Source organism: Leucoraja erinacea, chromosome 1 (genome assembly GCF_028641065.1).
Source record: "Leucoraja erinacea ecotype New England chromosome 1, Leri_hhj_1, whole genome shotgun sequence".
Taxonomy (NCBI): domain Eukaryota; kingdom Metazoa; phylum Chordata; class Chondrichthyes; order Rajiformes; family Rajidae; genus Leucoraja; species Leucoraja erinaceus.
The window spans coordinates 141,919,758-141,935,682 of NC_073377.1; the positions used below are offsets into that span (position 1 = coordinate 141,919,758).

Consider the following 15,925-nt stretch of genomic DNA (forward strand, 5'->3'; position numbering starts at 1 on the left):
GAGAAGAAATGGGTCATGTTTCGGGTCGAGACCCTTCTTCAGACTGAAAGTCACGGGAAAGGGAAACGAGAGATATAGACGATGATCTAGAGAGATATAGAACAATGAATGAAAGATATGCAAAACAGTAACGATGATAAAGGGGAAACAGGTAATTGTTAGTTGTTTGGGAGTTTGCTGGGACCTGACCAGAGACTTTTGAATCTTTTCTGGCAATAGATGAGGTGGTAGATGACTAGAAGGCAGCAAATCTGTAGCTGGAAAGCACGCTTCGGTGTCTAATGTCCGTGATGGGAAATTGGTGGAAACATTTCTCATGGTCAGGATTAATCTACACCTGGAAAAGAGGGATAAATCAAAGATAGTCAGCTTGGTCTCATTTGAACAGAGATCCCATGACTCTCAGTCTGATGAAGGGGCTCAACCCAAAACGTCACCCTTTCCTTCTATCCAGAGATGCTGCCTGTCCCGCTGCTGTCCTCCAGCATTTTGCGTCTATATTCCTACAAACCAGTACATGGGTGAGCGATTGGAGTTGAATACAATTAAGTACATCACAGCAATAGACTGAGAGGAACAAACTTGGTCATGCACCAATTCACAAAGATTATCACTTGTAACTGTGAGTATGGTCTTTCCAGGGCTTAGCGAAATGGACTGTGTAGGAAGGAACTGCAGATGCTGCTTTGAACCCAAGACGGACATAAAATGCTGGAGTATCTCAGCGGGACAGGCAGCATCTCTGGAGAGAAGGAATGGGAGCCATTTCTGGTCGAGACCCTTCTTCAGTCTGAAGAATGGTCTGGATCCCCGAAACGTCACCCATTCCTTCTCTCCAGAGATGCTGCCTGTCCCGCTGAGTTACTCCAGAATTTTGTGTCTATTATAGAGAAATGGACACCTGACTGAAGATTGAAATCTACAACTGAAATTGGCTCAGATTTGAAAAGTGCTAAAGGGCTTGTCCCACTTGCGATTTTCACGGCGACTGCCAGCATCATTGACTGATGTACCAGGTCACTGTAAAATTTGTGCCGTGATGCGGCGGTGACGCGGCGCAATGACGTATTGACACGCAGCGTTTTTTCAAGTGTCGCAAGATTTTTTTTGTCGCCGCTGGATTTTGAAATGTTCAAAATCTTTTGGCGACACTGATATGACGCCGGCAGTCGCCGAAAAAAAGTGGTACAGGTCCTTAAGGCATTAAACAATGTGGAATAAGGATCTGGAGATTGGCAACAGGAGATAGTAAGATAAGGTCAGAAAGTACGGAGGTCAACAGGGTCTCATCTACAACCCCAAACACAAAACCTTTGATATACATTTTCAGTATTAGTGGTATGTCAAGGTTTTTAAAGCTGTTGGATAGTTTTGACACAATGTGAAGCTGAGTACGCTAACTATTTTGTTTAAACCATTAATGTACTCTCTACAGGGCCTCATAGGTAACCAAAGTGAATTCAGAAACTAAAGAGTTAAAGTTCACATTAGAGTTTAAACTATTTTTCAATTTCTTTTATCGCGACCAACCAGCGATTGGTTCAAACTCGTAAAATGAGAATTATTGATAGATTTTATGTCAGTAAAAAAAGCAATCATAATAATAGATGAAAATATTAATATGCAAACTAAAGTATGAAGATTACAGGAAGTATGTATTCATTATGCACAAACCTTTAAGAATTATGTGTATTATATGAGATGACTTTTAATACATTATAAATTTAGCTTTGCTATTGGCTGAATAATCAATAAAATAGATGCTTTTTAAGAAGCTCTCTCCCATTTACTTACCATAGAGAGGAACCTGTAGATGCAGTAGAATATATATTTAATGATGGCAATTTTATTTAGAGTACTTCAGTTAGATATTAAGTCACATTGTTTCAAAGGGCACTTGTCATTGTTCACAGCTCTGGAACCGTGCAATTTATAGGACGATTCACTTAAACCTTAAACAGTCAGTTGCTGGGCAGCTGAGGTCAGAGAACGCATTCTGCAATCATGTTGACCATGGAGTGTTTCTGCTATAGCATGTCACCATGGAGAGGGTCACAGTAAAGATAGACACAAAAATCTGGAGTAACTCAGCGGGATAGGCAGCATCTTCGGAGGGAAGGAATGGGTGACGTTTTGGGCCGAGACCGTCCTTCAGATGCAGTAAAGACTGGATTATGTCCTGTTTGCTGTGCAGTGAAACGCTGGCAGTTGTGAAAAATCAAGCACCAGACATCAGTGCCACCCTTATTTGGGAGATGTGTTTCCCAGACAAAATGCGCATTCACTACAAGGTTGAGATTGAAATTTAAAATTCTGAAACCGCTGCACATAAACGAATCAATACCAGTGAACGATGCAACAGTGTTCGAACAGTCAAAGAAAAAACAAAACTTGAATTTCAAAGGAATTATGCTTCACAATTATACCGGTAGGAACAAATCTCCAGGGCAAATCTTACCAGATGACATTTGGTTTGCTTGCCATTCATGTCAGTGGCTGGTGGAGTTAATAATTGCCAGTCACGACCTTTGTTGTAGGTGATGTACGTTTTCACTTTACCGTCCACTTTCTTATTTGCCAAGAAAACGCCTTTAACTCCTTGTACCTTAAAGGCAAACAGAGGTAGGAAAAAATAACAACAACTTTAGTAGAGAACTCTCAAGAGTAAAGTCCCATTCAATATTTCGTCCACAAAGATCTCTCCGGCATAATTCCCTCTTCCTACATCTTAATCCATGGTTTTCTACATTATTGCATATTGAGAGCTTGATCGAATATAAGAGGGAAGGTGGAGAGGCACAAATGTTGTGAATAAAATTGATTCTTTATTCAGGCATTGTAGGTTGGATATGCATGCACGTTTAGCACTCTAACATAATAGTCATTGTTGTCACTGAGAGGCTGTTGCCTCGTGGGCTCGGTTGAGCTCCTGCTGAGGTGGCAGGACACTCTCATGAAGAGAGAGGAAGAGGAAGAGAGAGGGAAGATCGGTTCTTATATACTAGGGCACACCCCTATACCCTGTGACCCCTTCCCGTGACTGCCGATGATTCACATAGCAAGAGTGGCCTAACCACTAGGTGCCGCTACAAAGGTAAACAGTTAATGCCAACAACCTTAACAATGTTGATATGCAGAGGGATTTTGGGGACTAGGTCCATAACACACCGAATGTGGCAACACAAGTGGAAAGAGAAGTAAAGAAGCCATGTGTTATTCTCCCTCAACTTCACTGGTTGGGGCAGTGAATATGAGTCAGGAAATCAAGATGCATTTCACTATAATGTACTTCGAGCTACATAGACCTAAGGGCATCGTTTATGTGTTGCACTATTATTATTTGATTGTATTCAAACTGAATTTCTTTTTATTGTTTATTATCGCATTTATGGAGTACAGGTGCACAACCTTTTATCCGAAAGCCTTGGGACTAGACACTTGTCGGATTTCGGACATTTTCGGATTTCCGAATGGAAGATTTTTAGCGTAGATTAGGTAGGTAGCGCAGGCGGCTTGAAAAGTCTGGAGCAGCTGCCTCAGGAGAATCATTGCATTGCAGTTAGTTTGGAGAAATTTTATGTGGTGGTGGTGGAGTAGGGGTGAAGGGGGAAACTTTAATTCTTAGTCCCCTACCTGGTCGACGACTCCCAACCTCGCGGAGCTGGGGGCTCCGTCCGGCCGCGGGCGGCGCCGGTTGGAGCTCCGACCCCGGCAACTCTACCCCTGGCTGCGAGGCTCCAAATCCAGCGACGCTCCGCGAACGTTGGGAGTCGGCGGCCACAGCGGTCCGGAGCTTGCCGCACGGCGACCCGGTAAGGCATTGTCCGCTCCCCGCTGGTATCCCAGCGCTGCGACGCCGCCGACTGCCAACATTCGCGGAGCTGGGGCGTCCGGCCGCGGGCCGCGCTGGATTTGGAGCGCCTCGCAGCCAGGGGTAAAGTTGCCGGGGTCGGAGCTACAACCGGCGCCGCCCGCAGCCCCACCGGCCACAGCGCTGCGGAGCTTACTGCACGGCGACCCGGTAAGGCATTGACCGCTCCCCGCCTCTCCGACCAGGTAGGGGACTAAGAATTAAAGTTTACCCCTTCACATAAAAGCCCTCCAAACGAACTGACTAACATTTAAGCAATGATTTACAGATGTTTAAGCGTCTCCCGGTCTCCGGGGATGAGGCAGCCGCTACAGTAGTACAGACCTGGGTTGACCGTGGGTCGTTTCGGGTCAAGTTTGGCGCCAAACGCGAGCTTTGGTGCGCAGACGACATCTGGAAAAAATGGCCGGTTTTCGGAGTTTTTCGGTTTCCGGAACTCCGGATAAAAGGTTGTGCACCTGTACTATGTTTAGATATCGGTTGTGCTGCAACAAGCAAGAATTGGTCATCCTCTGCTGTAATTCGTCGTTTTCACACCTTGCCCTTCCATATCCCTAGTTTCCCTTCCCCCTGACTCTCATTCTGAGGAAGGGTCTCGACCAGAAATGTCGCCCATTCCATCTCTCCAGAGATGCTGACTGACCCACTGAGTTACTCCAGCATTTGGTGGCTACCTTAAGACTTACCCTTGGACCATGACCGCACTGACGAGCACCAGGCCACCATATCTAGCACCATAACCGACTTCATCAATTCCCACGCCCTGCCCGATCAAGCTTCCAACCTCATCGTTCCCCAGCCCCGCACGTTGCGTTTTTACCTTCTCCCCAAAATCCACAAACCCGGCTGTCCCGGCAGACCCATTGTCCCTGCTTGTTCGTGCCCCACCGAACTCATCTCCACATACCTTGACTCCATACTATCCCCCTTGGTCAAATCCCTTCCCACCTATGTTCTAGACACCTCAGACACTCTCCGCTGCCTCCGCGCATTCCACTCTCTAGGCCCTCACCCCCTCATCTTCACCATGGATGTCCAGTCACTCTACACCTCCATCCGCCACCAGGATGGCCTCAAAGCCCTCCGGTTCTTCCTCGACCAGAGGAACAACTTATACCCAGCCACTGACACTCTCCTCCGCCTAGCGGAGTTGGTCCTCACCCTCAACAACTTTACGTTTGACTCCTCCCATTTCCTCCAAACACAAGGCGTAGCTATGGGTACACGCATGGGCCCCAGCTACGCCTGCCTCTTTGTCGGGTACGTTGAACAATCCTTGTTCAATACGTACCAGGGCCCCATCCTCTATCTCCGTTACATTGATGACTGCTTTGGGGCCACCTCCTGCACCCACACACAACTGACTGACTTCATCCACTTCACCACCAACTTCCATCCGGCACTCCAATACACCTGGACCATTTCCGACACTTCCCTACCATTCCTTGACCTCACCATCTCCATCGCAGGGGACAGACTTCTGACCGACATACACTGCAAACCAACTGACTCACATGGCTATCTGGACTACACGTCTTCCCACCCTGCCCCCTGTAAAGACTCCATCCCCTACTCCCAATTCCTCCGCCTACGCCGCATCTGTTCCCAGGATGAGACTTTCCACACCAGGGCATCGGAAATGTCCTCGTTCTTCAGGGAACGGGGATTGCCCTCCGCCACCATAGATGAGGCTCGCACCAGTGTCTCTTCCATACCCCGCAACACTGCTCTCTCTCCCCATCCCCGCACTCGCAACAAGGGCAGAGTCCCCCTAGTCCTCACCTTTCACCCCACCAGCTAGCAAATACAACTCATAATCCTCCGCCATTTCCGCCACCTCCAATGTGACCCCACCACTCGCCACATCTTCCCATCTCCCCCCATGTCTGCCTTCCACAAAGACCGCTCCCTCCGCAACTCCCTTGTCAATTCTTCCTTTCCCTCCCGTACCACCCCCTCCCCGGGCACTTTCCGTTGCAACCGAAGAAATGCAACACCTGTCCCTTCATCTCCCCCCTCGACTCCATTCAAGGACCCAAGCAGTCGTTCCAGGTGCAACAAAGATTCACCTGTATCTCCTCCAACCACATCTACTGCATCCGCTGCTCTAGATGTCAGCTGATTTACATCGGGGAGACTAAGAGGAGGTTGGGCGATCGTTTCGCCGAACACCTCCGCTCAGTCCGCAATAACCTACCTGAACTCCCGGTGGCTCAGCACTTCAACTCCCCCTCCCATTCCCAATCCGACCTCTCTGTCCTGGGTCTCCTCCATTGCCAGAGTGAGCAACACCGGAAATTGGAGGAACAGCACCTCATATTCCACCTGGGTTGCTTGCGTCCGGATGGCATGAACGTTGAATTCTCCCAATTTTGCTAACCCTTGCTGTCTCCTCCCCTTCCTTAACCCTCGAGCTGTCTCCTCCCATGCCCCCGCCCTCGGGCTCCTCCTCCTCCCTTTTTCCATCCTTCTACTCCCACCCCCCATCAGTCTGAAGAAGGGTTTCGGCCCGAAACGTGACCTATTTCCTTCGCTCCATAGATGCTGCTGCACCCACTGAGTTTCTCCAGCATTTTTGTGGACGTTTTAAGAATTTCATTGTTCCGTTTCGGGACATATGACAATAAAACTTTCTTGACTCACTTGATCTTTTGAAGACTTTGGTTACGTCACGTTTGGAGTGTTGAGTGCAGTTCTGGAAGGGTACGGATGCTTTGTAGGGAGTGTAAAATATGTTCACCAGAATGCTGCTTAGATAAGGGCTATTGGCTACAAAGGAGAAGTTGAAGAAATGTGGATTGTTTTCTGGAACACCTCAACTGAGGTTAAGGGGAGACCTGATAGGTATATAACATTGTGAGATGCATTGATAGGGTGTACTGCCAGAACCTTGTCCCTTGATAACCAGTTTCATCCAGTTTCTTTCCCCTGCATCTTCCACTTATTATATCCCCCTCCTTTCCCCATTTTCATCTGCCAGTCACCACTTCCCCCCCTCCAAAACCATCTATCACTTGCTCTACCCCATCCCCTCACTTTTCTTTACGAGATTTCTCCCCTCTACTCAGTCAGCTTGAAGTAGGACCTGGAACTGAAACATCATCTGTCTATTTCCCTGCACCGCAGCTTCCTGGCCTGCTGATGTTCCTTCAGCACTTTGGCTGTTGTGTAAGTCGCCCTTTAGTTGGCGATTATTTGCATACCTTGGGGAAGCAGGCAAGGAATTTCACAGTGACTTGTCACATGTGACAATAAAGTATTCAATTAATTAATTAACTTCCTCCCACTTTAATCATTCAACACCACAAATCACCCTGAACCTGTCGCCAGATCAATCCAGTATCCAAGTTTATTAATGCTATCAAATTATGTAGAAAAATAAATTCTGAGAATTCAGGTTCAAAGAATCTGTAAACAGATCTAGAAGGGTTTCAAAATTCTACTATTCAATGCACCAATCACAACTTCCCAATCACTCCTAAAAGTCCAAGTTTCTAATGACTCCAATCTGAGGCTCCCCAGCTCATGGTACTAGCTTTCCTAATATTTCCCATTAGTCTTCTATAACTACTATAACTCAAATTCTCATCTTGACCACTTCCGGTCTGCGTTGTAACTAAATCTGGGCAGAATCGACCCCCCATAGCTCTACAATTTTTCGCCACCTTATTCACCATTCTCCTCTGCTGCAAGTCATATAAGTTTTGTTCCGATCGGTGAAATAATACAAAAGTTTCCCTTTCCCCACACCCCCCTACCCCCACCCCCCTTTACCCACACCCCCTTCCCCATCCCCCCTTTCCCCACACCCCCTTCCCCCACCCCCCTTTCCCCAGCACCCCCCCCCCCCCTCCCTTCGCCCCCACCCCCACTTCCCCCCGAACCCCCCCCCCACACCCCCCATCCCCACACCCCCCCTTCCCCACCCCCCGCCTCCCATACACCCATCTCCCACCCCCTCTCCCTCACACACCCCCCATCCCCTCTCACCTACACCTCCCCACACCCCGTCTCCCCCACACCTCCCCTCCCCCACACCCTCCCCCCTCCCCCATATTCCCCCTCCCTCACACCCCCTACCCTGAGTGGTGAAATATTACTTTGTGGGAACGGGTTGCATTGGGGGAACAGGTGATTGGTGGAATATTACGTTGGGGAATGGGTTGCGTTGGGGCCACAACGGGTCCCACTCAGTCCAGTACATAACTAAAACTCTGATCTTGCTATCTTCCGGTTTAGCGGTCTTTCTATTTGCGCAAAAAAGTTTGTGATAGCGCAACGACTTTTCGCCAGTTCATTCACCATTTTCCTGTGCTACGAGTCCACTAAGTTTTGTTCCGATCAGTTAAATGTCATAAAAGTTAGCGAGGTTTAAAAAATCTTTAAAACCACGCATGCGCAGATCAATCTCTTCTCCTGCCAGTCAGCGCCGCGTGGATTAGTCTCTTCCCCTGTCACTCCCCAGGACGGTCCGCCCCTTCCTGCGCCATTGCGTCTTTACTGGAGCTGAGGATGGCCGGCAGAGGTTTCTAACCAGACCTTCGGAGGGACCTGAAGCAGCCCAGCCCCAAGCAGCCCAGCCCCAAGCAGCCCAGCCCCAAGCAGCCACCCCACCCCAAGGAGTCACCCCACCCCAAGCAGCAGCCCAGCCCCAAGCAGCAGCCCAGCGTGGGAATCCCAGCACAGCCCAGAGTCGAAGACCCAGCCCAGCCCAAACGGAAAGCAACGACTCTGAGCCCGGCCGAGAACAACCAGCGACCACTATGGTCCCGTCTGATCCCCCTGGCTCCTCCCCCCTCCCCCATGATGCCCCCCTCTCCCCCATGGCTCTTCGCTCCATCTTTCTCTGAGCTCTCTTCCCATCTGCCCCGCACACACCCCCTCCCCCCACACACTCCCCCCGCCCACACTCCCCTCTCCCCCACACACCCCTCTCCCTGCACACAACTCTCCCAGCCCACACCCCTCCCCCCCACAAGCCCCCCCGCCCAAACACCCCCGCCCCCACAAACTCTCCCTCCCTCCCCCCACCTCCCACCCACCCCCACACACCCCACCCCCCCCCCCCACACTCCCTGCTGCCCACACACCCCCTCTCCCACACCCCTCCTCCCCCACCACCCTCTCCCCCCTCCCTACACTTCCCAGTCCACACTCACCCCTCCTCCCCTCCCACCCTACACCCCCCCCCCCCCCCCCCCCCCCCCCCCCCCCCCGCCACCACGCACCCCACTTCCTCCCCCCTCCCCTCCTCCCCTCCCACACATGAAGAGGAAGGGGAGGGAGTGCTTGGGGATGAGGAGAAGTGAGCAGCACCTGCGCAGCAGGGGGTATGGGTGAGTGGTGGAATATTGTGTTGGGGGAACAGGTTGTGTTGGGGAACCAGGCCTCTCGTGTGACTGGGAGCCAATGGGTTCCACTTAGTTTAGTTATCCTTAAAAATAGAATTATTTAATTCTATTACTTCTATTTTACTATATTAACCTTGACACAAATCTGTTTCTTAAACGTTGGGACAGTCCCTCCCTCAACTACTTCCTCTGGCAACTAGTTCCATATACCCACTACCCTTTGTGTGAAAAAGTTGTCGATTTGTCTGCTTGATTATAACCCTGATGTTTATGATAGGAACTTAGGGAATATGAACAGGATCAGCCAACTCAGTCTTGAGGCCTGGTCTGCCATTGCCATGGTAGTGATACAGCGTGGTAACAGGCCCTTTGGCCCAACTTGCCCACACCGGCCAATATGTCCCAGCTACACTAGCGCCTGCGTTTGGTCCATATCCCTCCAAACATGTCCTATCCATGTACCTAGCTGTTTCTTAAAGGTTGGGACAGTCCCTGCCTCAACTACCTCCTCTGGCAGCTTGTCTCATGCATCCACTATCCTTTGTGTGAAAAGGTTGCCCCTCAGATCCCTATTAAATGTTTTCCCCTTCACATTTTTTTTTAATTTTCTGCCCTATCATCATATCCTTCTCAGCCTCATGTGTATTCAAGTCTAGTCTAGGAAGAACATTCTCAAGATGTTTACTCCTGAAGGTGATTCCTCTTAATCTCAGTCATTCTTCAAAACTTAGTTTTGTGAATCCAGTTATCATACTGTTACAGTTATATAGTAACCTCTTCCAATGTAGTGCACCAACAAATAATGCTTTAGTTTAGTTTAGTTTGTTTTAGTTTCGAGATACAGCATGGAAACAGGCCCTTCGGCCCACCGAGTCCACACCAATCAGCGATCCCTGCACACTAATGGTATCCTACACACACTAGGGACAACTTACAATTACACCGACCCATTAGCTTACAATTAGCTTACAAACCTGTACGTCTTTGGAGTGTGGGAGGAAACCGGAAATCCTAGAGAAAACCCACGCAGTACACGGGAAGAACGTACAAACTCCATACGGACATAGTCAGGATCGAACCCGGGTCTCTGGCGCTGTAAGGCAGCAACTCTACCGCTGCACCACCGTGCCATCCTCTGCTCATTAATAGTTTTTTTTCCGGCTTCCTCCTTTTAGCTCAGAATGTACTGCAAATTCTTCATTGTCAAAACCACTCTGCAATTTACCAGTAGGTGTTCATTTCAATGGGAACAAATTGCACAAATACAGAATTGCCCTTTTCACCAAAGAGTTAAGTAACTGTGGAAGTTAGCAATTAATACTTCAATGCCCTGGATAAATGCTGTAGAACCTGCATTGTCAGATAAGCTTTCATCCATGTCACAAGCAATTGTTATGCAAATTCCACCCTCACAAAGCAATACTTGAAGTTGTGGAATTCTAAACAAAATGTGCCAGGTTTCAAACCTTGAAAAGGACATTTTATTATTCAAGAAGATCAGCTGTTTCAAGTCAGAAGAACCTGGAATTTCAGATTTGTTCTGTCTGAGTTGGGATGGTCCCAGCTGTCACCAGGCAACTGAAACATCCTACCACAACCAGTAGTGGTGCTGAACCACTATCTACCTCTTTGGTGACCCTTGAAATCCAAGGGCGGAAATCCCGGGGGGGGGGGGACATGTCCCCCTCCCCATGCTTTGAGAGGTGGGGGACAATCCCCCCCATGTTTTGTAATCCGGATTTTGAAACTCGGTGGAAAAAAAAGCTATTAATATTCTCCGCTTTCAGCAAGACAGTGGGGGGTGGGACTGATGATCGAGGGCGCCGATTGGACGAGAGAGACATTGGTCAGCAGGCAATGGGGGGACATGATGATTCAGTGCGATGATTGGAGGAGGGAGATGTCGGTCAGAGGCGGAAGTAGGGGGGTGTGGGACTGAGGATAGAGCGCGATGATTGGAGGAGGGAGACGTCCTGGTGGAGCAAAGATCATAGAGCGGAGTTTGAATCGGCCCGTTGGCGGGGGCTTTCATCGCCCGGTGCGCAGTCGCGGGATCTTCCACCGCCCCGCGGTCAAATTGTGGTGTGACATTAAGAGAAAGGGTTTCAATAAATACTTTATGCCAATCTTCACAGAAGAGGACCAATGACCAATGCACAACCCAGAAATATGGGAGAATCCAAGTAAATGTACATGAGATAGTAAAGAAGATTGATATTGGTTAAGAAATACAGAGAGAAGGATTGATGTGCCTGAAAAACGAGAAATACAATGGATCTGATGATCTAAATCGTAGAGTTTTGAATGTGATGGCAATTTAGACAGATGCTGCTCTGTTTAGCGTTTTTCAAAATACAGTACTCTATATTTGGAATTATTCGTGCAGATTGAAGGGTAGTATATGTAACCCCACTTATTAAGTAAGGAGGGACAGATGGGACAATGAACTAATTACCTATTCGCCCAACGTTAGGAGTGGGTAAGATGCTGAAATCTATAATACAGGAAATAATACAGATTTGTTGGCATGGTACTTCAACATGAACATCAATGGCTGAAAAGGATTTGCGGTTGTTCTGAAAGAGATGTGAATGAATGAACAAGTTTATTGGCCAAGTATGTTCACATACAAGGAATTTGCCTTGGTGCTCTGCTCACAAGTGACAACATGACATGCAGTGACGTAAAGGTACTCCGTAAATGCAAGTCCTCCATTCATTGAAGTACGTAAAATAATAGAGATGGTTGCAAGCGAAAAATAAACAATTGTCAATTTGACAGTTAACTGTGTGGCATTAGCATCATGTGACCATGGGGCTTGAGCAGGTTCCATCCTCTTGTTACAGCAACTCTTTAACCTCACCACAAACTATATGTACATTCTGCATGAAGCTTCAGCAACATCTGTAGTGCGGTTACACTGGAGTAATGCCAGAAAGTTTGGAGACATTTAGAGCCATAAATAATAATTGTGAGCAAAGTTTTGTTGATATGATCTTTTGCTTTGAATACAAAGAAAAATATTTTTAAAACCCTTCCAAGTGTACCGTCCGTCCTCTAATCTGTAATGTGCAGCATAAAACAGTTCAAATATATATGTTAATATAATTGTTTCCCTTTTATGACCTCCATCTCCTACCATCCAGTTCAGAATGGAAAGAAATTCCTTTCGGACCTTTGTGCACAGTGATTATTTTTAGGTGGGACGGATTGCTATTGAACAAATTGAGATGGATGCCTGCAACATATTCATATCTACTTAGCTATTCAGATGACCATCATCATCATCATCGTTGAAAATATCAACGGGCACGGTGCCTTACAACGCTATGTACGACAGTGATCGCAACTTCTACTGAAGCTGGTCAGGTGTCTGATCACATGAACTATAATACAGGCCAAACGGCCTAATTCTACTATAGCTTGTGAACCTGTAGGTGTCAAGGGTTATGAGGGAAATGGGATGAGGAGGCAGAGATCAGCCATGATTGAATGGCGGAGTAGACACAATGGGCCGAATGACCTAATTCTACTCCTATAACTTGTGAACTATATATATGTTTACAATCACAGTCAGAGATTAGAATAGGCCATTGATGTAATGGACTGTGTTTTCTTTCTTAACATCAACAGTGAAGCTCAAGGTACGGTTCCAATCTAATTTGTGTGGGCAACAGATATCACTGCTTTTAACGCTGATCACTGCCCCATGGCACGGCAAAGCAATGAAACATGTACACCACTTTCCCACCAATGATTTCCAATCCACATCAGTTTGAATGAATGTTGAAGCAGTATTTACCTCATGAATATCTATTATAACATTTTCTTCTGGTTGCTTGGTGCTCCTGACATCCTCCAGAGCGAGCGTGAAGTACACGCCCTTTGTGTCCGACAGGTAGAGGTTATAGGTGTCCGTCTGATGCCATTCCTTGACAGCCACGAACACTTGATTCTCGTCCGTACTGATGATCTGCTTATCCTGGAAAAAAACCAACATCGGTTTGCCTGACATATCAGAAAAAAAATCATGCCCTTTCAAACAGCAGGTGGAAATAACTTTCTAATCATCCCCACCTGAACATATAAAAATATTATATTCACATAACTAAGATGACTGTTCCTAACAGTGAATCCCAAGCCTTTTAATGATTTTATCTAGTCCAGTGGGTTTTTTAATTTGGGACCCAGTAAAACACATCTTCATCAACTGGAATCAGTTAGATGGGCCAAAAAGGTGTGCTTCAAATTTCACTTGGAGCATCGACGTCTATACACAAAATGCTAGACTAACTCAGTGGGACAGTCAGCATCTCTGGAGAGAAGGAATGGGCAACATTTCAGGTCGAGAGGTTTAAACCGGCATCTGTAATTCCTTCCTACACATTGACGTCTATACTTTGGTGTGAAATGAATATGATCTTCTGCTGAGCATTTAAGCACAATTGTCAACTGTTTCACAATTACTGGAGCACATCCTGATGTTCATCCAATATTTCATCCAATAATTGTGCTCTTAACATTTAAAGTGTTATTCCTATCGTGTGAAAAATAACCCATTACAAGTAATAGGGCAACCTCCTTGAACGTAATTAAAACATTCGCAAGCAAATCAATTCTCATTATTTTATTGTTTAGTTCCAAAAGGAAAATGGTCCACAATTGATGCAGTAATTAAGTGCCCACTTTCACCAATGCAAATATATCCCAAACCAAGTGCGGTCTCCAATAGCAAGCGGCCATTTCGAAACCGCTGAGAGTGTTCTTCTGACGCCGGAGCTCCATCATTCCGGCGAGAGGGCGTGAAACATCGGGCCGCCGTAGTGGCGACTGCGGAGTGGCGACTGCGGAGGCCTCAAATAGGCCCCGACCACAGTTGAACATGGAGGAAGTGGACTGAACTTTGTTGCCTTCCCTCACAGTGGGAAACGTTGATCCCGCTGTGGGGGGATGTCTTTATGTTTAATGTTAAATTCTATAATGTTGTGTTTATTTTATTGGTATGCTGCAATGGCAACTCAAATTTCACTACACCAATTGGCGTATGTGATAATAAATGTCCTTTGTCCTTTGTTTGAAATTCCATTTTTATTTGGCCAGGTAGTGTTTGAGAATTGCCATGTTTCCACTTTGGGAAGGAGGTGTGAAGTGCATGATCAAGATAGAACTAAATTGGACCATTTTACTTCAGAGTCACGTGAGTGACTACGTGAAGAACCCGTCCAGCACACATGCGCAACATGAGCGTTCACGCAGTGCAACAGCGACGAACGGGAGTACAGGCGCTCCCGCTACTGCTTAATAAAGACGGTTAAGTTTATTCTGAGGTTGTTTTTTCCAAAAATAAGTAGGGTTAATGATGATGACAGGGCTGGAACTATGCGTACAACAGCGTACTCCCGACATCTTCGGCCAGTGACCCCTCTTCTTGACCAGCCCAGCCCTGGTCGCCAAAGCTGCCCTCGGTTGAGGGGGAAGCGATGGCCAGTACGTTGTGAGGCCCTGTGGTGGGAGTGCCTGAACTCCCTTTGCGAGACTGCTCCAGCTCCCGAAGCAAGTCTCGCTGGAGCATTTGCTCCATGAGCCGCTCCATGCGGCTCAGGCGGCTGTCTCTGCCCCGCATGGGCGATGAGACGTCCCCATCGGAGGAGTCGGATACCACCGGCCGGTTAGTCTTCCGTGCTGATTTACATCCAGCCCGCTGCTCAGGCTGCGCTAGCGGGACTGGGCTTGGCACGGCGTCAGGGATGGCGGACCGCAGGGTTTGCGGTCCTACCACCTCTTGCCCCCCACTGATGGAACGCTCCTCTGTTGGAGCACGGGGGGCGGACTTCTTGGCTTGTCTTGTTTTGCTCATATTCCTGGTGAGACAAATTCCGGGCTTACCCAGCAGAACCATAGTTATGTGACATGACCCACCTACTGAACTATATTGACACAACTAAAATCCCTCGAATTTCCCTCCCTCGAGAGAAAAAGCCTTATGGGTCAGCCACAAGAAACCTTATGGCCGGGTAACGAGCCAAACCATTTCAAGATGGCTCAAGCAGGTGCTGAAAGCCGCTGGTATAAATACTAACATGTACAAATCTCACTCCTCCAGGGCAGCATCCACGTCAGCGGCTAAGAGAATGAACGTACCAATAGACCACATCCTGGTTACAGCGGGGTGGTCTGGGGAAAGAACGTTTCAAACTTTTTATAATAAGCCGTTGGCAGAACCTGCATCATTTGCAGAGAAAATATTACAATCTGCAAATATATAATTTAGCCCGGGGGAGCAATTTGTTTTTTGTTATTGTTAAATAAACACCATTATTGTTTTACAAACAGATTCATGGTTGATTACGATAACATACTTCCTCCCTCGAATGACTTCAGCAGTGAGTGAAGTATGAACTGTTACACGGTTTGAAATCACAGAGCTTTAAAATCTTCACGTAGTCACTCACGTGACTCCGAAGTAAAATAGTAAGATTAAACGAGAACTTACCAGTTTGAAGTTTGATCTGTATTTTATGAGGAGTTACAATGAGAGATTGCGTGCCCTCCGCTCCCACACTCAATAATAGAGATCAAACTGGTAACTAAGCTCTCCTTTTCTTGACTATATTTATTTCAATTATTGTGTCTTTCTGTGATTCCACACCGCTGCTTTGAAGTATGTCACGCATGCGTGCTGGACGGGTTCTTCACTTAATCC

At 47.4% G+C, this 15,925-nt stretch overlaps 1 protein-coding gene across 2 annotated transcripts in view; it reads right to left on the reverse strand.

The window, feature by feature from the left end:
• sorcs2 (sortilin-related VPS10 domain containing receptor 2) overlaps positions 1-15,925 on the reverse strand; it is a 736,913-nt gene that overhangs the window by 155,607 nt on the left and 565,381 nt on the right. For both annotated transcript variants that reach the window (XM_055644862.1, XM_055644870.1), the window contains exons 9-10: positions 13,025-13,204; positions 2,459-2,605 (exon numbers count right to left, since the gene is read on the reverse strand). In XM_055644862.1, coding sequence (XP_055500837.1) covers positions 2,459-2,605; positions 13,025-13,204 — 327 coding nt within the window. The remainder of the gene's footprint in view (positions 1-2,458; positions 2,606-13,024; positions 13,205-15,925) is intronic.